Source organism: Melanotaenia boesemani, chromosome 15, assembly GCF_017639745.1.
Source record: "Melanotaenia boesemani isolate fMelBoe1 chromosome 15, fMelBoe1.pri, whole genome shotgun sequence".
In the NCBI taxonomy this organism is placed as follows: Eukaryota; Metazoa; Chordata; class Actinopteri; order Atheriniformes; family Melanotaeniidae; genus Melanotaenia; species Melanotaenia boesemani.
In genome coordinates, this window is record NC_055696.1 from 3,728,517 (window position 1) to 3,755,619 (window position 27,103).

General features: G+C 39.1%; 1 protein-coding gene across 7 annotated transcripts in view; it reads right to left on the reverse strand.

Annotated features, from left to right (window-relative positions):
* Window positions 1–27,103, reverse strand: part of specc1 (sperm antigen with calponin homology and coiled-coil domains 1) — a 60,590-nt gene that overhangs the window by 13,873 nt on the left and 19,614 nt on the right. For all 7 annotated transcript variants that reach the window (XM_042008094.1, XM_042008096.1, XM_042008098.1 and 4 more), the window contains 9 exons: window positions 15,323–16,890; window positions 13,978–14,185; window positions 13,432–13,505; window positions 10,849–11,024; window positions 7,109–7,272; window positions 6,513–6,613; window positions 6,353–6,428; window positions 5,537–5,681; window positions 3,280–3,382 (listed from right to left, as the gene is read on the reverse strand). In XM_042008094.1, coding sequence (XP_041864028.1) covers window positions 3,280–3,382; window positions 5,537–5,681; window positions 6,353–6,428; window positions 6,513–6,613; window positions 7,109–7,272; window positions 10,849–11,024; window positions 13,432–13,505; window positions 13,978–14,185; window positions 15,323–16,890 — 2,615 coding nt within the window. The remainder of the gene's footprint in view (window positions 1–3,279; window positions 3,383–5,536; window positions 5,682–6,352; window positions 6,429–6,512; window positions 6,614–7,108; window positions 7,273–10,848; window positions 11,025–13,431; window positions 13,506–13,977; window positions 14,186–15,322; window positions 16,891–27,103) is intronic.

Genomic DNA, 27,103 nt, shown 5'->3' on the forward strand with positions numbered 1-27,103 from the left:
TGTCAGGGGCCCCTCAGTCTCTCCCATCGGGCAGAGTCAATCAGAGCCTGCTTTTACGGTCTGCACTGATCGATCTGAGCTTCCTAGAATCTGACAGTTAGGTGACGGAGCCTGTCTGGTCTCACATCTCATCCTCCCCTGAGAGTTTAGCACAGGTCAGGCGTTCAGCTGCTCGCAGAAGCTCTGCGTTCCTGGGGTATGGATGCAGCTGGTGAATAAATACACCACTTCACACATCAGTTCCTTCCTCAAGGGTTCAGAGGATCTTCTTCATGGTGATGACATGCCCATTGTACTTGCGTACTTGTGTGATTTCCTTGTATTTTCTTCAAGCTGTATCAACAGTCACAATACGAACAGAGACACCAGCCACATGTTAAACACATGTTGATACCAAATCACCAACACAAGCAGCAATGCACAGATGTGTACACACACCTGAGCCTTAATTTTAGGATGCACACACTACAGTGCAGACGCGTGATAATTGACTCTACCCCACTATGATGATTAAAAATGTATGTATTTGTCATTGTTTGTCATCTCACTTGTTTTAACACATCATACATCGACTCTTGATGACTACAAGTGTTCATTCCTGTGATTTATTCACTGATTACAGTAAAGAGGCAAAGAATGACATCAGGCTTTTTCCAACTACAATCACACATATTTATAGTGCCCTCAGCTGCTATAAAACATCAAATTATCTCCTACAACGCTTACAATAGCACCCGGGTGCTGTTTCACTTTAATTAGGCTGCTGTTTGACCACAAGATCTGCCAACAAAAGGACTGTAATAACTGGCACAGGCCTGACCCTCCCATCAGCTTTGTCTCCACCTCACACGGCAGCTTTTCTGGCTCTGCGTTGACAGATGAGTATGATATAAGAGCTTGTTTCCTGACTCCATCTGTGTGAAGCCGAGAAAGGATAGAAAGTGAACAGTGATGGTCAAAGCTGTCTTTTTCAAAGTGACCATTAATTATGTGGCCTGTAGAACCCAAGCACAAATTATAACTCGCTGACTCTACGAAAAAGCTGATTAGTATCGAGTTATTACCTCTCTGACCTTAGAATGTAGCAAAGAAGAGAGGGACTGCAAAGTGCAGGTGAATGTATTAATAAAACTAAACCACACTAACCTTTATCAGAGTTGAAAACAAGCATGACAGAGGGACAAAAGAGAAAGCCAGAAACCTTCATGTGGTGTATTTTCTGGCAATCGCTTCGGTCGCTGAGCCACGCTGTCCTGGAGCTACAGGCAGTGTGACATATCAGCCAGTCTCTCTGGACATTCGGACTGTAATTAGTGGCTTCCACATGAACAAGAGCCTTGTCCCACTGAAGCAGCCTAACCTTTCACCAGACATATGAAGCTCAACACTTCCTCTGAAAGTAACCTTTTCTCATAGACTGCTATCAGATTCAGGCCGGGGCTTGTAGTCACATGTCCTGATGCAGTGCACTCAACAGGGATCCGCATACTGTAACTGCTGCACAAACATTGTCACGTGCATACAGTACACATCCATACATCCTTACAATGGAAATCCCCCTGGAAGATGTTGGATTCACAGAAATGGAAAAAAAAGGTCAAGAGGCAAATAACAGCAGTTCTTGGAAATCTCTGTGGATTTCTTTGCATAAAGAAGTTCAGCATCAAATCCTTAAAAAAATTAGGAAATCCTTCTAAGTCTGAGTTTTAAAACCTTTTGCTCAGTGTAACATCACGGAAGTCTTAAATCATAAAGAGGTCTTAAGCTCACCTGCTTGTCGTGATCGCCTTTGTTTGATATAATAACAGAGAGCGTGTTGTGTCTCACATTATATGGCTTATATTGTGGAAAAACTGCAACAAATTCACTGGAAATGAACAGATCACAAATTTATTATAAAGTTAACACGCCCAACAGTGTGTTGATAAATCCAAATGCAGGCCAAGTACATGCTGTACATGGAGGAAACACACAAAGGATCACAGACCAAATCAAGACCACTTACTCCAGGAGGGAACTGATTATGCTACAGGCTGAAACACTCCTAGTAGCCAAATCTTCTTACTGCATTCCTTATACTTGTTGCTTAGCCCTTTGTGAGAAGGAATAATAACCTCCATAGTTAAATCACAGCTGTCCTGAAGTGAACCAGCATGTTCAGTTATATTTGTTCACTATTCCACAAAAGCCTAAACTAAAAGCCAAAGAGTCTAAAAGTCTAAATCAAATTTGAGTACCAATAAAACGTAAATTGAGCAGTTTTTTTTAATTAAACTATACCTAATAAGATATAAAATGTTAATGTGTTACCCAACCCCTGTTCAGTAAAAAGCAGGGTGAAAAGGACGACATCAGACCAATGGGCATAGTTTAGTCTCTTAATCACTTTCTTTCGCAGCACATTACATTGAGGATTATCGATTAAAAACTATTATTAATGGTCATCTAGTCGCTGCTTTAAGGAATATAAAAAACCAGCAACCTCCCATTACAAGCTAACATCAAATAAAATAGAAAAGTTCCTGCAGGAAAAACAAACTTCTTATCAGACAGGTCATCAGTTTTCTCTCTTCTGATCCGCATTTTCACCACAGAGGATCAGCTGTGTGTTTTCACCAATGCACCATCTGACCATCCAGCACCAACCTCACGAGAAGGGAGGGTGACTCAAAGTTCACTGAATGTACTGCTTGAGAAATAGGAACTATTGATTTAACAGCTCATTCAATAATTTAATTTGTAACTGCAAACGCAGAGTCTATTTTTAGCAAATATCATTACCTGTACCTTTTCATACTTGATATATGCTAAAAACAGGACTAACAGAATTTAATTATCACTGACTATAATTAATTCTCTTTAATAATACCATGAGAGTTGAAATGCCTTTTTCTTTGTAAAAAGACTCTGCAGGCTCTCTGCGTGCATGTAAAAGTTGCTGGTTGGCATGCTGGCATGCAAACATGATGATTACACAGGCAAATCTGTAATCCCACTGGGCTTAATGGGCTCCTTAAACTGGATATTGGGGAACAACTAAGCTAGGTAATTGTCAGAACTTGGCTCCATGAACCAAGGAAACACAGTAACAATATTTAGAGAAATGGGCATGCTTATAAACCAGGAGGGTTAAAACTAATATAAGTGTATAAATGTTTGTGTGCTTTCCTCCATTGTTTCCATCACTGCTGTGAGTTGACAGTTTGGTGAATGGGTGAGTCTGCAAGCATATGGAGCTCGTCTTGTGTTTAAGAGAGGTCTCCAGCCTATGACCCCTACCGGATAGCCTTCTGTTTTCTTCTGGCACCACTTCAGTAGAGCATTTCTCTTAGATCCTCCATACTCCCGCGCCAGTGCAGCCAAGGGGTCCTTTCTTTCCACACTGTCACCAGGGAAACACAAACTGCCGTCAGTGGAGGGGAGAGAGAGAGAGACCGTCGCAGTATCTGGGGTACAATATGTGCAATGTTTGGCTCTGTGTAAAACATTACAATCACAACACAAACTTTGGTGGAGTAAAATTTATGAATATCACAGTGAGTCTAACAACTATGGTCAATGAAGACTAACCTTTTTGCAAATGTCTAGAAAAGTAAAACAAGACATTTCTTCACTAGAAAAGATGCACAGTTGCTTAATTATGCTCTAATAACTAGGAGTTAATATAAATTTAAGCTTTAACTGACAGACATAGTTTCAGGATGGGCTGCATAAGCAAGTCTTTGATTCTCATTCGCTCTTTTATTTCTTATTTATTCCCCTGCTGAATTCTAGGGTTTTTGGCACCAAGGAGAACTGTATTATCTAAACTAATTTTATGATTAGAAGACTGAGATCCTTTGGAGAACAACTTTGTAGTTTAGTTTGTTTACCTCAGATTTCAGAGTTGGCTCTCTGGAGAGCAGCCGAGGGCGTACAGTGTCTAGTCTGATTTTAAGTGTTGGAAGCAAAGTTAAACACAATCTGTTTTTGGCATCTCTTCACTTTTTGGGGGTTTTTAACTTGAATTTTTTAAAACTGAATGAACAATAATAATAATAATAATAATAAATTCATATTACCCTTTTCAACAACCCTCAGGTGACCAAAGTGCTTTACAAAAGATTAAACATCATTAAAGCAATTACACTAAAAAGTCAGAAATATAACTGAGTAATAAAAAGAAAGGATTAAAGGTTAACCCATAAAGGCCCGACCCATGAAAAAATGGTAAGAAAAGTCACATTTTTAAATATGAGGTCTTTATTGAGATATCTGCCATTTATTACCATGTGATAGTTAAAAAATATTCTAATGTGGTTTTCAGCTTCTGGGTATCTATTAGGGGACAGAAGACGAGTATCAGATTGTGTTCAACAGGATTTTAAGCAAAGTTTACACCATAAATTGAAGCAAAATGTCTCAGAAACTGTATGTGACAAATAAGTCACGTCGGGTTCTTATGGGTTAAAAAAAAAACAGAAGAACAGAATATAACAAGATAAAAGTGTCACCACATTACAGAGTATTGGAATCATAAATAAAAACGTTTTAAGTTGTTGTGACAGAAAAGAAATAAATTAAAACTTATGTGTTAAAAGCCTGTCTGCAGTATTATTCGGAGGGTTTACTCCTGGGGGTTTTTAATGTAGTTGGGGCCATGGGAAGACCATGAGACACGGTCGTTGCTCTGAGCATGGTAAACATTTCACACGTCACCGCAGCTCTGCTGTTGAATTCATTATTTCTAATGTTCAAGCCGCTGTAATGCCGTTACTACAAGGTCCTTTCCAATAAAAATATTCCAATGGAGGGGTGTATTTCCATTTATCATCAAATGACTATATCATAACCCTAAAAATTCCAAACATGGTAACAGACGGCTGCTGATCTCTCTTTAGGGAAGCCCGTAATGCAGTTGCACACATTTACAGCAGTGGCATGATTGTCTGTGGCAGGAATGATCCTGTAAATACAGACGGTGAGGAGCAGGGAGCTGCATCATGATACCAGGAGAAGACGAGGCTAAGCTGGATAGACACGTTTTTCAGTGTCTGATGCTGGAGTTTATAATGTCAGCCATGTGTTGAAGTGTTGTCCAGACTGCAGATTTGGTTGCTTTACCTCACCGTGAAAGCATATTAAGTTTAAACTCATCTGCTTCACATATAACCTGCTGCGACTGTAATAGAACGTCACAGCTAATCACGGCGTGGACAGACAGAAGTGGTGAGAAGTTGGAAATAAGAAGAAGAATTAATGCTAAAAATCAGAGGGATAAAAGCATGTTTGTTCAACATCTGTTTCTCTTCCTTTTCTGATAACACTCCACCTACTTTACAAAACCTTTTACAGATCAGAAGTGGTGGTAATTAAATGTTTGCTGCTCTGAAGTCTCTCAGATGAAACTTAAATATTCAATAATGAACATTAATGTGATGTATCGGTACTTTAAATCCCACTAATGGATGAAGAGACATCATTTGCCAAATATGTTAACAGTACACCTCCTAAACTCCCAGTGAATTATAGGACAGGTGAGTTTTGGACAGCTCACCTGAGCTTACTGTTGCTTCGATTGTAGCTGAAGGATGCAGTGCAGCTGCTGAGGGAAGCAGGGCTTTTGATTACAGACTCGAGAGAAGGGCTCTTCCTCATGAGGCTGTTAGGTTTTAGGTCTTCCCCAAAGCTTGGCAGCTTTTCTGTTGTAATCAAAGGATGGAAAAACATTGGACAATGTGAGAAAAAGGTCAGAAGACACTGTGTGTCCTGGAAATGTTTGCTTCCATTCCGGAAATCCCAAGAGTTTGAATAAAGAAAACTAAACATTTCTTCCTGTTTCTTTGCTTCTTCAGAACTAAAAATGAAAGGCGAAACACTTTCAAGAACCAAGAAAAAGGTGTCTAGTTGTCTTTATTCAAGTTCTGAGGATTACAGTGAACTGGACGACTGAGAATCTCCACCATTTTTTTAGGAAAGACCATTTGTAATATAATTTGTCAGGGAGTTTCTCAAACAAGTCCCCAGTTAAATATGTGAGTATTTCAAGAGTTGGGTAACAAATTTACAATATTTGCTTTTCAAAGCAAGCATAAAACTTAAAACAACATAAAACAGAAGCTGGACATTTGCATATCATTGTTCCTATTTATTTATCTTGTGACGTGGATATGAACACACAGTACTGTGACCCTAAACGGATCATTTGTTCAAGCATGACGGCTAATAAAATATGGATATATATGTAAATTGATATGGAGCCATGGTGGTGCAGGATCTAGGTCATTTGCAGGGTAAAACCAGTACAGCTGATGGATGGTTATTAATTTAGCACTCTGGCATCAAATCAAAAAACCATCTGGGTGTTACATACCATGATGATGAGAGAATTCTCCATAGTTAATTCTTTTTTCCAGTGTCTTTGATAGTGGCTTTATGTACGAGTGCCTCTAAGAGAAAACAAAGCAGAGGAAGGAACTCGTCAGAGTCAAAAACAACTGAACGTCTAAAAGACTCAAAGACTTGACTCATACCTGTATGGGGGAGACAGCAGCAGCAGGGGCAGTGCGTACAGGTATGCCACTCAGCGGGCTCCTTTGTGAGGAAGGCATTTGAATTGTGTGGCTTAATCCATCTGCAAAATCCAGTATCAAACTAACTGATTACTGCTTCAAAAAATCTTTTAGTATTATATCCAGTACTAATAAATTAACATACCATTAAATCTGTGACTCCAGTGTTTACATCGTTTAAAGTAAATGTGTGTAAGCACTTAGACTGCTAATATATTCCAGATGAGAATTACACTATTAGTTTTTGAACTTTAAATCACATTTTACTCACAAAAAGGTGTCTAACATGAGTAAATGTGATGATCATGAACATCCATCTCCACAGTTGCAGCATGTTAAGCTCCAAAAAATGAATGCATCACAGATATGTCCAACATGTCCCTTCACTGGTGTCAAATAATTTCATGGACAAACATCAGAACTCCTCAAACCTGCCTGCGGTCAACTCCGCAGGCAGAAAAATGGCAAACATTCATGCAGCTGCTCTGCTCTGCAGCGACAGTGCTGTAGACGTACGTCATCAGTTGTGTCTGTGTGTTGATGTGCTTGGTGCTCACTTTGTCCAACAGTATCAAAGGACTTAATGAGGGATTTGACAGTAGCTTCGGGCTCTGAGTTGGCATCTCCGCTGGCGTCGCCGGGTGCTGTGGGGATCATGGAGATGCCGCACCAATGACTGTTGTTATCAGAGTCGGACACTCTCCCCTCTTCACCTGGAGACCTGGCAGACACAATGAACAGGGTTGCTGTATAGACACAAAACATGAAGATGATGGCGGTGGGGGCGCTGTCAAGATAACATGTGACCCAGTGATTAGACCTTCAAACCCTCACTTTGGAGCTTATCTTCTGAGACGACCTGCTGATCAGTTAGAATACGTGTTCTAAAACAAAGAGTTTGCTCAGTTTATTGATATATGATATTAGCTTAAACTGAAGAACTTCCGATAACTGATAACCAATCAGAGACAAATTTGGAAACCAAATCTCAGCGATCTTCTCATCACATTTCCCCCCAGCTGGTGGTTGTAGACATGGGTCTTCTAAGGGATTGAGGGCCTTTTTGTTAATGAAAGATTAAGAATGAATGACAAAAAAATCCTTAACTCACCTCTGTGGAGCAGAATGACAGATACACATATGCATTTGGGCTGGTGTCACTTCATTTATTCATTTGCCACAGAAGTCAAACAAAAGTCAACACTTGTGTATTCACTCACAGGCACAAAAGCCGCCAGGTCAGAATAAATTAAAAGAACATACTACGTATTGTTCACCAAAACATTATTTATCACACACATTTTAAGCGTATCCAAATACAAAAAAAAGAAAAGAATTTTGACATCAGTACCTTGCCTGGATAATATGGCTTTTAAAGTCTGGGTAATAAGTAGAACCGGTTACCTATAACCATAAACCGTTTTACTACCACAGTATGCAATGTTTTGTGAGTGTTTGGCTCAAAGATGATTAAACAAATCATCCATTTGATGTGTGACATCTATAAATCTGTCTCATACACAAAAAGGAAATACAGTATCTAAATCAGTGAAGCACTGATTCAAAACATGTTTACAAGGAATAATTATCAAAGCTTTATATGACCTCAGAGGTTCAGACAGGTTTGTGTGACTGATTCAGTGTTACTTTATGTTGTTAAAAACTGGAATTAGAAATAAACTCAGCATTTGATTGTGGTCCTTTAGGGAAAAAGAAAATCAGTGACACAGTCTTCTTGGTCTACAACTTAAATGGGCCATCAACATTTTGGTTTACTTTTACTAAAAGCCCTGAGGTATGCTGTTTGTGTCTGTAGCAGTTTTAACCTCTTATATTGTAAATTAGAAAAAAATATTTAAAAATCATTACAAAAATAGATGAACAGAATCAGAAGAAATAACACCTGCAGGTTGACAGATATTTAGGCAGTTCATAGTTAAATGCGTGTTCCATAGCGCCATCTAATGGTCAAAAAATGAAACTGCACTATATATTGACAGGTTGAAGCAAAGTCTTAATATGAAACAAAGCGTTGTGTTTGCATAAATGTCAAGTTTTAAGGTAAACAAACAAAGGTTAAAGTGAGTAAATTCACTCATACAGCAACAGTAAGAAAGACGTAATAGGGATGGCACAAAACCAGAGCCACCTACATTATGAATAAAACCAGACTTTCAATTTTGTTGTGTTGCTCTTGCCTGGACCTGCAGATTTTCTAATGTTATAACTTCACCATGACTGTAGCAGAATGCTGAGAATCCCTTAGCTTTGCTAATGGCTGTACATTCTTCAGTATTTCTGACATTTCTAACTCATACTTGTTGGGACAGTTCCTGTTTTTATCTTGTCAACTTTCTGAAAGGCACAAAGCAGCTTCACACATTTTAAAAACAAGTCTTTCAAACTTCTACTGACTCCGCAACACAAGAGAATTACAGTACAAACATAAAGAATACATTCACAGACAAATAAAAATACAGTTTTCTTGTTAAAAGAGGCTCCAAATTTTAACATGTAGGGAAATGGAAACCAGTGAGTCACAATGGAACTGGTTTGCCACATTGAATTCTGAATAATAAAACAAGTGCAACAAATAACACTGTCTGCAGGTGACGCTGAGGTGAGGGTATTTCTCTAGTGCCCTTCGACTGCTGTCTTGGTATCAAAAGTGGTCCCAGTGTTTAATCTGAAAAGAAAAGGAGAGAAGCTGAATTACAGATAACGACAACATAAAATCTACTTTAAATGAGACCTAATATTTGTACTTAATATTGTTATTTTTTCAAGCCAGGCCTCTGGGGACTACACTTTGTTCCATGCATACCTCATGGGATTAATAGTCAGTCATACTGTAATGTCAAGTTTCACCAAATCACCCAGTGATGGAGACGCTGGAAATGTATCTGAATTATATGACACAAAGCATGAGGTCAATCCAGTCATGCCTGTGCAGCCCTTCCTTCTTTCGACTAAAAAAGTAGGAGGGTTATTCATCCAAAGAACAGCAGGTGGCACCAGATACATCTACTTGGACTACAGGTTTTAGGAGCCAGGAAAAGCAAACCAAAAATATATGACAGTCCTAAAGGTGTAGTCAGCCAGCATATGGAAAAAAAACAGAGTCAGACAGACTGAAGCAGCAGCATGAAGCCAAACACAGAAAGGAAGGTCAGTGAGCATCAGCAGCACACAGGGCAGGGAGAGGCAGGCTGACTGGGGACTCACCTGGACTTTACAAAGGGAGGCTTGTCAGAGGGACATCTTTGACATCACAGGGAGCTGATGGAGGTGGGGAGTGGATGCAGCATAACAGCTAATCTTGGGGAAAGTTGTTGATTTAGACATGGTCTAAGACCCGTACTGGAACTAAATACACAAATACTGCTGGTAGTCTGAAAATAAGTTTTTGAACCAAATATTATTATTTCTTGAAACTGCTCCTACGAGCTCTGAGTTGATAGATGTCTGAATTATTTAGCGATGTACTTGCTTAAAGGTTATACTAAGGCTGGCCACACAGAAAACTAAAGTGCTGTGTAGCAAAGTCTGAACAGATTTTGCACCCAAATTATCTTACCTAATACGACAGGAAAATCAAACAAAACTATGAAAAAAATGAAGGCATTTGCATGTTTAACACACTTATATACTCACACGGAAACCAATGCAATGCTCTTTATAAAGGTGTGAAACACAACATGGCCACGGTCCAGCACTGTATGACATCTTACACTGCATGACACATTTGTGTGGAATTTTAGGTCAAAGTGGCATCTGTGATTAGTGCAGATCTGCCACCAAGTCTGCTTTCTCCTAAAATATCATCTCAAAACAATTTGTTATAGTTTCGTGTGCCTGAGACTGTCAATGGTACATGTTGAAGAAGGAAACGAAGAGGGAAGCAGCTTAAAGAGTAGAATACACAGAGGGAAATACAGCAGAAGACTGCTGATTGACCAGCAGAGTCTGCCAAATCCCAGACACCTGAATTTTTAAACTCAGTGGATTTAATCTTGTGAAATGTCAAGGAATGAATGAAATTATATCTACACACACAAAAAACCCAAATATTTTTGGGTCCTCTTCAGTAAGACTCTCTTGGAGGTTACAAAACATGCCACTGATAAGAGATATGGCAAGACTCTGGCAGGTATCTCATATCCTATGTTTAGAGAGGAAGAAACTGCAGCCTGGTGCTTAACAAAGGGAGCTGGAGAAAGTGGGAGGGTGGGTGGAGATAAAAAAAAAAGACTAAAGACTAGGGACTAAAAAAGAGGAGTCATGATGGAGATGGTACCTTACTCCCTGCAGGGCCTCAAGGTCTTCAGAAAGCTTTGCATTACGGTCCTGCTCTTCTTGCAGCTGCCTCCTCAGTGCACGCAGCTCCTGCTGAGCTTCCACCTTGATGTCGTTGGCCACCACCACTGCTGTCTGGAGGTCTGCCTGAAAACGACGCCATTCCTCCTTTTCATCCTAAATGCATAAACACACGGTGAATGCACACAAAGTCTTAAAACAGACATCAAATAAAATGTTTTATTCTCACTGGAGATGCTAAGAAGACATTTACATGATCAGCATTTCCATTTGAAAACAAATTAAACTGTAAATGATGACTGTCCTGCTATAAATGACATTTTACACCAAATTTATTTATGTCACATTGCGTAAAGAAATATGCTTCACTGTGACGTAATCCTACTATTTGTACAGAAAAGCATGAAATGATTCAGCCATTCCTTTGATTCTATGGCTTTAGGTAACAAATTTCATAAGGTCCATGTTCTATTATCACGGCTGGCTCGATCACAGCTGCAGGAATTATTTTGAGACACTAAATCTCAACATAAACAGGATGGTTGAGACTACATCTGAGGACTCCATGCTAAGCTGATTAAAAGGCATCATAGACATCATCATATTTCTCTGTAGGCTTTTATACTTTCATACAAAAGATTGATTGAGATCCTGGATTTTGGCCAAGAGTCTTAAATAACTGCAATGCCTTTCTTTTGGTGTTGTACTCTGAATGTCCAGCTTACAGAGGAGTAGTTTTTCTGCTTGTTCAATAATTCGTATTCCACTTTACTTTTGCAATTTTATGCAGCTAAGCCTGCAGTGTATGTCCGAGAATCCAGAATCCTGAGGTAGGTTTTCTATCTTTATAAACGTTTACCACTCCCTCCCCTCAATCTAAAAAAAGAACAAACAATAAAGAACAACCTAAAAAACGTGTAATTCAAATACTAAAAATGACCAGTAAAAAAAACATATCTAAGTTAAAAAGAAGTTAAAAAGAAAAAAAAGGAAGAGAAAAATCCTTTTTTAAACTCGACTACAGAAGCCAGACAGGTGTTTTTTGATGAGCAGCAGGTAACAAACACCAGACCGCATCCTTTGACTCAAGGTAAAATAACATGTAGTTACTTATTTCACAACTTTAAAACAAAAATAAAACACTTCAGTTTAAGGAAGCTTTTTTTATCCTTTTAAAAAGGAATTAAAAGTTGTCTTTTCAGTGTTTTTTTCTTTTTTTTAAATATTTTGTCTTCCATCAATCTGCAGTCCGACTGAACCACTGAGGAGCGGTGCAGGTAGTCATCACTGTCTCATTCTCTACAATCATTATTTGTTCTTATTTTGCATATTCATTTTATTTTTTTTATTTGGTCGAAAATATAGACTATAATTATGATTTTTTTTTTAGGTTTGGATTCATAAAGTATCATAAAGTAATTACGTTTTTTTTTTTAAGGGGTTAGTTAGGTGAAGTTACAGGGACTATGTGACAAATACATGAATGAGTGAGAAGATGCTTTGCACCAGATTTAGTTAATAGCTAGTTTCCATCTGCAGTCCCTGGGTGACCTGCAGAGTTAAATGCCATTACCCGTCAAAGAATCTCACTTATTATAAGTTACTTATCAAAAGCAATGAAAGACACTTTACACAATATTTAATTTTAATTACTTTATTTTCTTATCATGCCTTCGACTGAGAAAAATAGTCCCTCTAGCAAACGGAGCTTGAAAGTTGCAGGTGTTGTGTAGCAACAAGTTGGATATAAATTATCAAGAATTTCTGACGATAAATGAACTATCTACTTGGGGAATGATATGAAGGGTGTGAATAAGGAGCATTACTAACAAAAAAGTAAAAAGCATCCACAACTAAATCTACTAAATCTACTACTGGCACTTGATAACGTTTATTCCCCAGAAAGCCAACAGACAGAAGTGATGTTCATGGAAGAATACCACGGAGAAAAATCAGTGCTTGCCAAAACACACAAAGCTGCCAGTGTTAAGAGTCCACCAGCATGTTCCATGATGCTATTTGAACAATGCTCAGTGGAAGGAAGAATGAGAGGTCATTTTGGCAAGGACAAAGGGAAAAAGTGAGGTCTGGGACATCACCCTGACCTTAAAGTTATACCACACCCAGAATCGTTCTTTTGAATACTAGCTCACCAGAGATCTGTTTAAATGTCATTTAGTGCATGTTATCTGTTACACTAAAAACAAAAAGAACGTTTCTTCCTGTAATGTAGTTACCTAATTCTGCATACCTCAGAGATGCCTAAAAACACATTTCCTAAAGAAAGGAAAACTCACTTTTACTTGATTATACAGACGGGTTTAAGGTTCAGTAACATTATAAACAAAAACAAAAAATTACCACATGAATTAATACATTTGAATTATAAATTTATTCCTGATTAATGAAATTTCCCTCTAAACTATGCATGCAGTATACCCTGATAAGCTGAAAAGTGTCATAATTACATGAATATGTGTAGCCCAAGTAACAGATTTACTCAGATTTTAACTTTGTTAATGAAATGAAAGCTTCATAGGTCTGCATACACACGGTTTCTTACCTTCATTTGTCTATTCAAAACTTTCAGTTGTCTGTCTGCTTCTGCTTTCTGCTCCTCCATCTTTTTGACAAGATCTGCAACGGCATATATGAGGTCTTTGAGAGAAGCTTACAAAACTCTATGTTATAAAAACAACATTAAGCAATTTACAGTGAAAATTATCTAGACTTAAGAGTAGATCCATGCAGCATGTACAATTTAACAGCTTCACTCAGAGCAAATCAAAGGAAGATGTTTAACAGTATTCAGTTTTTTGCATAAACTTTGCAAATAATTTTATTAATAGTCTTTTAGTTTATACTGTAACTTTTAGCTGAAGCCAGCAAAGAAATGCTTATTTGTATGTTAAAATATTCAGGTCTAATTAGAAAACCTTTTTTTCCGACATAATGGTCACTTTAAAAATGTTTTCAATATTTTGCTACCCTTAATTGGAATGGACACATATTATTAAACACTGATCAATGTCTCCTAATTACATTTAAGACTGAAAATTAAGAGTCTACACAGTAAGTGATAACTAAGCAGGCAGTAATCTGTACATACTCTCCATGTCCAGAACGGCTTGGTTGGTATGGCAGTTGACAGCTCTCTGCTGCTCCACCTGGTCCTCCAGCTCAAAGATGGTCTCCTTGAGCTCCTTCACCTGGTTTTCTGTCTGGATCCCAGCTTCCTCCAGGGACGTCACTCGGTTACTTAGCTCCTGCTCTCTTTTTTCAGCTCGCTCTTGAACCTGCTGGCATTTGACCTCCAGCTGTGAATGAAAACATGTATAGAAGTTTGATGATGTTTTACAGATATCAGTAAAATATATTAGCAGATACACACCAATCTATGTGGTAGTGATTTCTGGTTGTCAATGGGTTAAAATGAACAGGATTTTAAGTTACTCCTGGTACTTCTGGGAGGCTGGTTTTACTGCATGTATGGTGCATTTCTCTGTATTACTTTTCGCCTTTCACATAAGTTAAACAGGTACACGTGAATAAAACAAAAACCAAACAAAAAATCTGTGTCTTGTTTACTCCTGCTGTTGCAGCTGAAGTCAGAGTACCATGATGATTGCTGCTCAGAAAGGCAGACCTCTGTGAGGATAATACTAAAACAAGTAAATGATGTAGTTAATCAGGACATTTTCCAGCTGACGTCATGTGGCTGTAATAGATTATACTGTTGATGAGTGAAGCTATGGAGTGGCCTCACTCTCACATTCATGTGGCAGAGGACAGAAGTATGACTCAGAAGTTCACACACTGGTGAACCACCCTACTGTTGGCACGTCAGTCACTGCCCAACGACGTTACTAAGCCGATGGACACACCTCATTCTGAAGCAATAATTACTGACAACCCACGCTGCTGCCGCCTCTCTGCTGCTGTGGTGTTATAGGGGAAGCCCAAAGTAACGACTGAGAAACATATGAAAACAATCTGAGCAAACATGAGTTCATGTTCTGAGGTGTGTTTCCTCATCCTCATTAAACTGACTGAGCTAAGCTGTGATTGAGTTGAGATATTAAAATGTCACAGTCACCCTCTGACTTGAATTTTATTATTAAAGAACTTGGATTTGGCTATTTCTGGATACATATCTGTAGTATTCTGCCAGCAGTGCTTGATTAGCCCAGTTTATTTATTTTTTACATTAATGTGTACAGAATTTTCCTTTAGAAATCGATAAAGCCAAACTTGACACAATCAATGAGTTACTAAAAAGATTTGAACACAGTGACTCATTTCTTGTTTAGACCACTTAGTGAACAAAGTGGTGTGAGTGAGTGTCCTGTCATAAACAAACTAATGCAGAGGCAGAGGCGTTGCTGTTGTGATGTGTGTGGAGGAACTAATTATATAAACTATATGTGCCAAATGTAAACCTGCATCCATCCTACCTTTGACATTGTGGCTTGCACATTCTCAGTCTCAGCCTGGGCCTGGAGCAGTTCCTGTCTCAGCTCTGTCAGCTTCACCTCCAGCTTGTCTCTCTCAGCATGAGCTGCCTTCAACAAATTCTGCAACTCAGTGTTGTCACTGGCACTTTGCATGGCCTTCAGCTCACCCACCTTTTGCCTCTCAATGTCCACCTGTGCCTTCAGCCTACTATTTTCCAGTCTGAGGGAGTCTGCTGCCGCCTTCTGTTCCTCTGCAGCTTGTGATGCTTGACCTCTGCTTTCTACTTCCCTGTCCAGCTGGGCCTGTAACCTGTCCATCTCCTCCTTGAGGCAGCGTACCTGACCCTGGGCCTCCTGGTGCTCCTCCTCCAGTGCCCGTAGACTGCCTGTCAGCTGCTGCTGGATGTCCACCAGCTTCTCACGTTCAAAGCGAGAGCTCTCTACCAGCTCACCATACCTCTGCTCCAGCTCTGACAGCCGAGGACCTTGGGTACCCAACTCTTCCTCCCTCTGGGCATGAGCCTGAGCTTGCTCTTGAAGTCTGAGGGCGAGCGTGTCATTCTTTTGAGCCAACACTTCCAGACGCTCCCTCTGCTGTTGAAGCGAGGCCTGCAGGAGGCGCTTTTCCTCAGCCAAACGCTCATTCTCAGCTGTTAGCTCCTGCACAACTTGCTGCTGGTCAGCCAGCTCCTGCAGTGTTGCCTGTAGTTCTTCTGCTGTGCTGTGATGGTTCTCCTCCATTTTGTGAATTTGCTCTGTTAGGCTCTGCACTGACACACCCTGACCTCCCCCATTGTTTACTGCTCCTACAGTAACAGCTTCTGTACTGACACAACTGCTCCCCGACTCTGAGCGTGATGGGATCTTCTCAAACTCAGAGGAGTCAGGTGATGGTGACTCTTTGGTAATATCAGAACTTGAGCTAGAGGAAACAGAGGTTTTAAGTGGGCTGGCAGTAGATAGTAGACTATCCTGCTGGGTAGAGGAGGAGTCTGAGGGCAGGCCGTTCACCAAAGCCTTTGAAGGTGAGCTTGTGTTTGTGCTAGAGAGGGGAGAAGACTCCAAGCAAAGCAGCTTTTCCTTCAGCATCTGGTTTTCCTCCCTCAGAGCTGCCAACTCTCTCTGAAATTTCCTGTTCTTCTCCCTGAGCTCCCCAACCAGCACAAGGGCCTCGGCCACTTGTCCCTGCTCGCTGTCAGCTGCAGGCTCTTGGTGTGAAACAGAGTTGGGTGACGGTAAAGAAGGAGCAGTGGAGATTTTACCCTTACAGCGCTGTAACTCCATTCTGAGATTGCTGATCTCCAAGTCTTTAGCTTTGGCCTCAGCCAGAAGCTCTTTCACCTGGCTCTCCAGAAGACCCCTTTCCTGGCCCTCTGCTTCTGCACGGGACTTAGTTGAACTACGCGTCTGTTTTGCCAGGGTAGAGAGGCTGGAAGTACTGGCGCTGGAAACCATTCTTTTAGTGGAAGAGCTCCTCAGTTGATCTCGGAAAGAGATGCGGTCTCTTGTTACAGCAGAAGGGATTTCTCTAGGAGCTGGGATTCCAGACTTCTTGGGTGCTTGTACACCTGCAACACAAAAACAAACATGTGGATTAAAAGAGAGTTTAAGTGACTAAACATTTAAATGAGCATTTGTTGTAGCCTATCCAGGGCTGTCTCATAACTTCTTTTGTTTGCAAAATCATGAATTCTTCTTAAATACCTTTGAAATAATCTCTTTAAATTAAAAATCTTTAAATGTTAAAATGTCAGATGTAGTGACATATGCAGTACCAGTCAAGTTTGAACACACGTCCATTAAATCTGTGTTGGGTTAGAAACACATTTAAAACATGTACAGCAGTGGGTCCTGAGGACCTGGAATGAGAAGCACTGCTTTAAAGCAATAATCTTTCCAACCTTAAAACTCTGCTTCTGACTAGTTTTGAAGGCACACTGATATTCATTATGTACATGTGTGGATTGCCCTGGTGCATCCTGAGGCTGAGAAACCACACAACAGTTTTTCCCGACCTGGAGAGACACGTGACAGCTACGTAAACAGAGTTTTACTGGCTGGAGAGAGCTCAGAGAAGAAATGGGATGAAAGACGGATGCTGAATTAGCCGTCACCAGCACGGCTTTAAAAGAGAAACAAGCTGCATTCATTGTCTCTGGTTACTTAATATGGATTTATTTGTATAAATGCAAACTAAAAAAAAAAATTTAAATAAAATGTTTACATCATTTTAAACAGCTATAAACTGTAAATTGTAAACATTTAATTGTAGCTTTTAGCCGACATAATCTGTTCCCAGCGGTAACTGAGGACAGATCTGTGTCTCTGAATTAGCGTCTTGTGTTTTGAAAATAAGTTTGTTGTCAGTAAAATCAACATAGAGCAGGCATGAAACTGAAAATAGAGGACTAATGGAATCAGCATACAGCTGCACTGAACCCCTGGATTTGTAGACATCATGTAATGACACTAATTGAACTGACAGTGTGTCACATTTATACTTGTATTATTCAGCACTATGGTCACTGTACCCCATTCACATATTGTTCTCTGTTTGGACAACAGCGGATCTGCCTGGCACTATCTGTCTGTGGCCATTCATGGCGGCTGCAGGGCTTAACTTTGTCATTTCTAAAGGCATCAATGTAGCCCGCTGGCACAAGCCTTTTCCAGACCTCTCTCAAAAATGAAGAGTATTTACTGATGCCCGGCATGAGCTGGGTGCTGCCTGAAAACGTTGTATTGTTTGTTTTCAGATCATCAGCAAACAGTGATGCAGACACAAGAGAGCTGCTTGTTTCATAGGATGACAAAGGCCTCTGTGCACGTGGAGCATTCAGGCACAAAGCAGCTTAAGCAGTGCACAGACAAAGACAGTCCTGTTTCTCAAATGCATGCATCATCATCAAACCCACAGAGCAATGGCTAGACAGACAGCCTGTGTTAAAGGGTGTGCGGTAAAGAGTGCATCACCGTGATCAACACAGTAAAAAACACACACAAACACACACAGGCAAATGGCCCAGTTTGGAATGGATATCCTGTGGGTATGATGGCCACTTTACACAGACTATCCCCTTATTGGGTAAGCTCACAGCTGTGGCAGTAGCTTCCAACACTGGCACAATTTCTAGGTATAAAGCTGCTTAACATTCCTTCAGTGAGAAGCTGTGGCTGAAAAAGTGAGGGGCCTCAAATAGATAAGTGAAGCCAAATCAACTGCTTAAATCCAAAATCACATAGGCTTTTTTTCATGAAAAAAGCATCCCTTTATATATTATTTTTAATGAATTATCTTTATTATATAATGAAAGAAAATCAGGAGGGATAACAACAAACCATGGGTTCTGTCAGTTTTGAATTCATTCAGATGAATTTGCTGCTGGATCGGCCCAGACTTCATAAAGATCCAAAGAAAACCATTAAACATCGACACACGCTTCAGTCTGTAATTCACAGGGGGAGAATCCATGACTGACAGAATGAGGACAGTATGTACTCCTAAATTATGCACCACTTCCTGAAAGATGCTAAAGCTAAATCAGCACAGTGTTAGAAATTACTATTTACTGTGGCATTATGCGAAGCAGAAAACAAAATACACACACTGTACAGCTCTTTTTTACAGCCACCTTTTATGGTTGGTAATAAAGAGAAGATAAAATAAGTTCTCAATTTACAGACTCCAATTATGATCAGTCTATTCTGCTGAGAGTGATCCCAAGAGTGGACAGTATTCATTTGCTGTTTGTTTGTACTCCTTTTTCCTCTTGGTTTTAGTGAATAAAGCCCAGATGGAGCACATGAACTCACTCATCTTTAAAACAGCAACCTTGGTAACCATGACATCACCACAGCTGATTTAAATGAACAGAGAAATGTCACCAGTCTAGATGCCAGAAGCCAGCACAAACAAGATGGCAGAAGAGCAACTGGGATTTGTTCTCAAAAATAATTACAGAACCTCAAATATGGACATCAAGGTCTTCTAAAAGGTCTTCTAACGTCTAAGTCCTTGTGGCCTCAATTATTACACATTTAAACCAAAACCACTTTGTATCCTGGTGTATTTTTAACTACTAATGGAAATAAAAATACCAAAAATGATGCCATTCTAAGACCCAATCAGGTGAATTAGCTACAAAGATTTTCACAATTCTGAAGCTCAATGTAAAAAATATACAAGATAAATTTAACACGATAAAAAACATATAAGGATATTTAAATGTCAATTCCATTTAAGATCAACATTTTAAATGATGTAAAGCATATCAAATATAAAAGTGATATTTGCAGCTGTGAATAGTATATCCACAGATCTTAGACACAGAAAAATACCACCTCAGCTATAAGGCTTATTTTTAAAACATCAGCTTCTCTGAATGTTCATTTAGTTTTTTACATCCTTAAATGGTAATGTCCGTAACTTTGCCAGACATTAAACAACTGAGATTAATTTAAACTAAAGGAAAAAAGGACATAAAAAAGCAAAGTGTTGGATTACAAGTAAAGAAAGAGGAATTGTGTGAAGCTTTTAATCCAGTTAAAACTGAGAAGGCCATGAAAGAGACAATTAAACTCAAACTGCACCAGTGGAGCTGCTCCATGGTCACCGGTAAAAGACTCCCAGGAGAAATGTGGCAGTCCACTGCTTAAAATTACCTGCTTTTTTCTAATTTATTTATTTTAATTAATCTACATATTGTATTGATTTATAATGACACTTATACTGGGGCCCAACTAATTTCAGTAAATAAATAGTGGAGCAAAGAAAGTAAATGAGAAAACCATTCCACCATCACTAAATCCTGATTACATTACAACAATCTGACTGTTTGTGTGAATATCTTGTATATAATTCAGACATTGTGGTTACAATCAGAACATTTCTTCAGGTACAGTGAATCATACAAAGCTAATAAAACTATAATTCTGCGTGTTCTTCAATGAAAAATGTTCATATTCTGTATAACATTTAATATATCAAAGCTAAACTATCCAAGACCGAGGCAGTTCACTATAAATTTCATCTTGATATGGTGCTGTCTTCGATGTAGGCCAGCTCAGGTCCAGGACCATTTATGGCTACTTATAAAAAGCACTAAATCTGTGAAAATGGGAGAATGAGCAGTTAAACGGCTCACACAGGAGTACTCCTCCTTTAGTTAGGAATAAATCAATGTGTCTGAGGAGACCAGCTCTTATGGATACCACCGCGCAAATACAGTGAACACCAGCTTTGAAGGTATAGAGAGAAGGATTTACCAATGAAAGAGAACATTGTCCCAAAAAAAAAAAAGTCAAAGAAAGCTGTCGTAGACCTTTCCAAACCATGGCTTGTATCATACATTTAAGAAGACTGTGTTAATAACTGCAGATATAAAATTTCTAATGTAAAGTTCTTTACTGAAATGCTTAAACGGTAACTACAGAAACAGACTTTATGTCCCTAACGAGACTGAGCAGATGCAGTGACTGTGCTGCACACCTTAAGTAATTAGCTAAATGAAATACACAGACCAGGTTCCTGTCATCCAAAGGGAATCATTTATTTCATGGGAAGTTTCAGTAATGCACTGTGCAGTCTTATTTCTAGTTAATGAAGATAAGCTTTTAAATCACAGCAGGAGCCATGTGGCTGGACAGAGTCCAGCACCAGCCGAATAACTGCAGCCAGCGTGCCAGCAAGGCAAAAGGTGACCGAGTGCATTGTGAGTAAAGTGCACTGAGACTTCAATTTACAGAGCTGGAGAGTAATGGGTGAGGAGTCATGATGAATTAATGACCACAGGTGGTCAAGTGTCACAGAGTTGGCATCTGAAATGACGCACTTTATCGTCACCATAACAGGACAAGCTTATTAAGGGAACCTCTCCCTGCTACTCCTCTGTCTTCCTTTCTGAGTTCCAGGAAATGTGATGTGCAGCTTTTTCAATCAGGTGGGAGTGAAAGGGAGAAACAGAAAACATGGTCTGTGTTTCTGCACTTCCTGTTGTCAGACTGAAACAGGCGCCAATCAGTCAGATACTGGGACTCACAGGCATTCCTTTCCTCTTACAGCAAGGAAGGGAAGATAGACGGAGCCGAGGCTCCATGACTGCAACAGCGACTGAACACGGATGATCAGCTGTGTTAAAAAAGCTCTGATGTGCCACTCGCAACTATTAAACTATCATTTCATTTTGAGGAATGAAACTGCTCTCTCCTTGCATGTAACTTTAAAATTGTGAAACACAAATTACTTATTTAGAAAGAAAAGTAAGATTTAATGTTGGGTAAGTAGTGTGTATACACTTGGCAGTACTCAGCTGTGTACACTAAATGTACACAGCTGAGTACTGCTATGTGTGATTTTGCTTCAGAGATTGTTTTCATGACAACTATCAAGAGTCTAGACACTGACTACAAAGAGATTTTCAAATGTCAGAAGTTTAGAAAGGAAATAAAAACCAACCTTGAGCTTAATGTTTTAGATTCATTGGAAGAAGAAATGTCTGCTGATGGCAAATTTCCAAGAGAGATAGGATGCTGTTAAAATCCAAGTATGAGAAGATGCACTGATCTGTATATCGTTTAAATCTATTCTAAATATAACTAAAAATACTAGGAAGACAACATATTGTGATAGCCCACCGTTTCCTTGTGCTTTTGTTATCTTGGAAAAATTAGCTGTGATGCTGAATGTGCGGCACCTGGTTAAGCTAAAAAGACAACAAAAGACAACAGTTGTATTCATTTACTATGGTATATGATACAGTTATTACAAGATACAGAGAATTCAAAGAGAAAGACAAGACCAAAAAAACAAAACAATATTACTGAATGTCTGTGATCTTTGGACCATCAAGCAACACAATAACAGGCATGATTTTATTACCACTGCATGGGCTACACTTGAAAAATCACAGCCAGTTAAGACATTTCTGTCCTAGATCCATAAATGCAACTAAAAACTCTGCTATGCAAAGAAAAAAAAGCACGTAGCAAAAGACCCAGAACATTATCTCCTACTCTGGAACTGAGTTCAATTAAGGTGGATTGATGTGAAGTGGATTCTCTGAGCTTAACAAAAAGAAAAAAGAACATACTGTACATCAAGAAGATATATTTTCCCAAAAAGGCCTTTCATGTTTTAGCAATAAAGGCAAAGCCAAACCACAGTTTGCACATACTTCTACAAAACTCATTGATGGTAAGAAAGTCCAGGTGCTTAACTGGCCTGTCCAACAGGTCACTCATAGAAACCACTGGAAGCCAAAAACAATCTAGATGAAGCCATGAACTGTTAAGGAGCTGACATGAAGAAAGACTTGGAAAACAATGTTGCTTTCCAATTCAAAATATTTTACAAGCCAGTCAATGCTCCACTTTTAACCTAAGGCCATTGGCGAGAGTTCAGCCAGAACGTGGCATGTTAATCAATCAAGTCAAAAGCTGGAAAACGCAACCTTATCTACTGTGCTTTTCAATAACTCGTACAGTATTCAGGATTAAAGCTGACATACACAGTAAGCAGCTCCTTGCTGTGTTGTTTGCAACAGAAAGCTACTCGTCTTTACATTGCTGGTGGAGCCAATATCCTATAGAGGGATTCTCTAGCACAGGTCATGAGCCAACCAACCGAGAGAGTGGACTTCTTTATGCTCGAAACAAAGAACTCAAAGTCCTTTGCTCATGCCTTCTCCATAATTTCAAATTTATAGGATCAGCACGAGTGATGAGGAACATCTAGTAAATTACTAAACTTAGATTTAGGCTTCTAATGGATCCAATAGTAGCTTCATATCTTTAAAAAATGTTGCAAATCTTAGGACTTACTAAGCATTTGTGATTGTGCTTTCTGAGGGCGATCACAAGAAGAAATAGATTAAAAAACATAATCTGTAGAAGGATTAACATCAAAATCATCCTATAATCCCAGAATACACTCATTTACTGTGACTCTTCTAACCACAGTTTAGGACATAGACAACCTATTCTGTATGATTAAAAAACTGATTTCAGTGTGAAAACTTCCACTAGAGTTACATTCATACATTAATTTTATGGACAGTTCACCTTTGGCTTCAACTTTAAATCTTCACATGAAATTCTTCCTGACACAGCTCCACTTGGCAGTGCTCCCCTGAGGGAAATTATAAATGATGTTTCAGAACTGACTGATCATGCTTTGGCTTGTGTTGTGCTCAGTAGCGTGGTTGCTGTTAGAGGAAAGAATGGATTCAGCTAAACAGAAAATGATTCTAAAGGAACGCATTGTGCTGTCGGTGAAAAGCTGAAGATGAAACGAGGATGACTTATAAAGCATAAATGTAACCCTAAATACAACTTAATGCATCAAGAGAAACATGTTGAGAGTTTAGCTGTGGTTGTCTTCCAACCAGAATATCACATTTTTGCTAAACATGCATTGCTGCTGGTCACAAATGAGTTACTACAAAAGAAACCAAACTTATGCTTTGGTCTAAATCCCTTTACGAATTCCTGTTATCTTTAAATCATAAAACATGGTCCCCGTTCGTCCCTGTTTGTTTCAGTCTGAAACAAACAGGGACAAAACTGACTGCGAGATCCAACAAAGACCCCTTCAATTAGGTTTTATTAAGGTAAAAAACAAACAAAAAAAAAGTATATTTAACCTTTACAGTACTTATGAAATGTGTTATCTTTAGAGGTTTGCCTTTTGGTAACCAATATTTTTTATTTTTACTTTTGGGGCTATTCTTAGAAAAATCTTGTCCAATGTCCAGAGTGCACACACTTTGCATGCCACTGTACAACCAGTAAGTCATTTCTAAGTAGTCACAAGCTTACCAGTAAGAATAATTTGTAAAGTAGTTTAGCTGTACCATTATCTTATACCATGACTGACACACATAACTATATCATTACAGTATATGAAGGTTTACTCTGAGAAAGTGATAGCTGTCTGGTCCTGCTCTGGACTTATGCTCATGATAAAACCAGTCCTGGATAACAAACATTCTGGATCATTCACATGCCCAAACTGAGGGTGAACCACAGTCAGCTGCTGACAGATACACAAACTACATCAGAGCAATCCACAATCACAGGCTTAAGATCTCCACGTATAATGACAGGTTTTTCTTAGGCGTGAGGGCTATAATGTCTCAACTTTGATGTCCAGGCAATAGCCTTCATTAAACAAAGCAGGACATTTAGACAGCAAACACCTCCCTCTGCAAACACAAAGCGCTGTAAAAAGGCTGGCGTATTTACCCTGACAACTGCTCGGTGACATGGAAAGGATGTAACCTCTACACTGTGCCTCAGCTATCAGACATCGTACACATGCCTGCTCTAGGTCGGCTTCTTCTAAAAAGCTGTAGATATTCCACGGCCAATCAAGCTACCAGCTACAGAGGAGAAATAAGTAAACTAGACTGCTTTTGGGAGTTTCTCTTTGCTCTCTCTAACAATGTCAATAAGAAGAACATTATTTGTGGGAATGATGAAGTCAGATGCCACTGTATGTCTGTGGAGAGGCCAAGCTGAGGGCGGATCATGTGTGAAGCCTGAAAAAAACCTTATTAAAATGTATATACCAAAATGAAGATATGTAAAACTTAATCCTACCACAGACTTTTAAAGAACAAGTTCCTTAATTTACTCAATTAAAAAAATCTATCCATTTATCATCTTATGTGATATTCAATGTAAATATAAAGGCATGTTTAAGGTAGAAAGAAAATTTCTTGGATGCCATGGAATTTAGCTTTCTTCCTAAAATCATCAACATTAACACACTCATTGTTGCTGTGCTACTGATAAATTGAGCGTGGACAGAAAAAATAATGTTTTTATAATGACAACACACTAAACTCTTTCCTTTACTTTTATAGGTTTTGAAAGCATCCTGAAACATTGCAGCTACATCCAAGAATCCCAATGAAACATTCCCACTTTTGACCATGTGAAAATCACCACAATCTTCTTATCATAAGGCAAATATAAATATTTGAGCTTTTATTTAATCCTGTACCCAAAAGGTTAAGATTGACTGAGTTATAGCTCTGAAAATAAACCCACTGTTATTGGACTATATTTTATGGACGATTCATCAGAAGCTAACAACTTGCTGACCACAGGCTCGGATCTTGGCTGCTTTCCTGGAGAACCAATGCAGAGACTCTGTGTAGTAGCTGTCAATGAAGCTTCATTCACATAATGACCTGCTTATCATTGCTGCAGACAGCTTGTTCCTTAGGCTTCCACTTCAGAGATAACACCATCAGTCAAATCAAAACTGGTTCTTGTTCCCACGTTTCTCCTCCTACTTCTAGAAGCAGGGCTTTTATTCTGCTTTCCAAGGCCAAGGATCTGAAAAATCCTGTCTCAACATTTCACAGTTTGGGTAAATTGGAAGCTGATGGAGAGGGTAAAACATTTCCAACAATATATTGGTGTTAATCAGATGATAAAGCTAAAAAGTCAGTGTGGCTATCTATAGATTACTCTAAGTACTTTAGCATGTGCTTGGCCTCAGAGCTCTTGTATCTATATATTATTGCCATAAGTGGACATAATAAAAAATCTAGCTATTTGAAAATCAATTCTCTTTTACTACTGGCTCATTAGAGACAACAACAAGATGGATTTATGGAATTAAACGGGTCAATCAATTGATGATGTTACAGACAATTTCATATAATAAGACTGACTGGACAAGTAGAGTTTAAATATCTTCATAGGTTACAGGACATGATACAATTTTGATCTCTAAGCACATGTTTCACGTACTAACTTTAAGTTAAAAAATTATGCTATATCATGAAAAGCATCAAATTTTGCATCACAATCAGAATATTAAATGTGATCTATTAAGGCAGTGGTTCTCAAGCTTTTCCTGCAGGGCTCCCTTTTCAGTGACAACAACAATGTCAAGTGAATCAACAATCTTTTGTTGATTCATCAGCGTTTGCCCTTTGGTGCTTTCACAAATTTGTCCATGTTTTGCTAGCAGTGTAAAACTATACGTTTTATTTAGCCTTGATGTATTAAGTGCACACTGTGTGCTGTGAGCGTGTGTGCACCCACAGAACAAGCTGGAAGTTAATCTTATTGAGCATGCAACAGCTTGCAACCACTGCCTTCCATCCTGATCCTACTGTGCTATATCTTTGAGGAACACACCACTGGCATGAAATGATACAGCGTTATACACAACACTGATAAAAGGCTGTCTCTGTGCTTGTTGCCCTAGCAAACACACTGTCTCTGGTCTATTTAAGTGTTTTGATTCGAATGAAAACATCAGTATGATCATATATTATATGTATGATGAGACTCTTCAAAAGGTACACAAATATTACATCCATGATATGAATTATCTTGGTATGACAGGAATTCCAAAAGGTTAAAAAGATGTGGAGGAGCTCGGATATTCCTTGATTAGCATGAAACTGCTGCTGAGTGCAGTTCAGAGGCACTTTGAAATGGAAATCTCAGTGAGCTCGAAGCAGTGGAAGGATGTGAGTGTGGGACTGATGATACCATCTCTTCTGGCACCTTCCCCTGTGCTTTCTGTCAGGCAAATCCCACTCAGCACTTTCTCCTGCCAGACTACCATTAACTTCACACAAGTGCAAACATGGAAACATGTGCAGACCAGTACTGACTGGATGTAGAAACAACATACCAGATGCATAAAGACACACATAAAAATGTGTGGACATGCTCAGAAAAGTCAAGGCAGAATCATGGAAGAACAGACAAGTAACTTCAAACCCACTTAAACATCTTCTACAACTCCAGGGCATA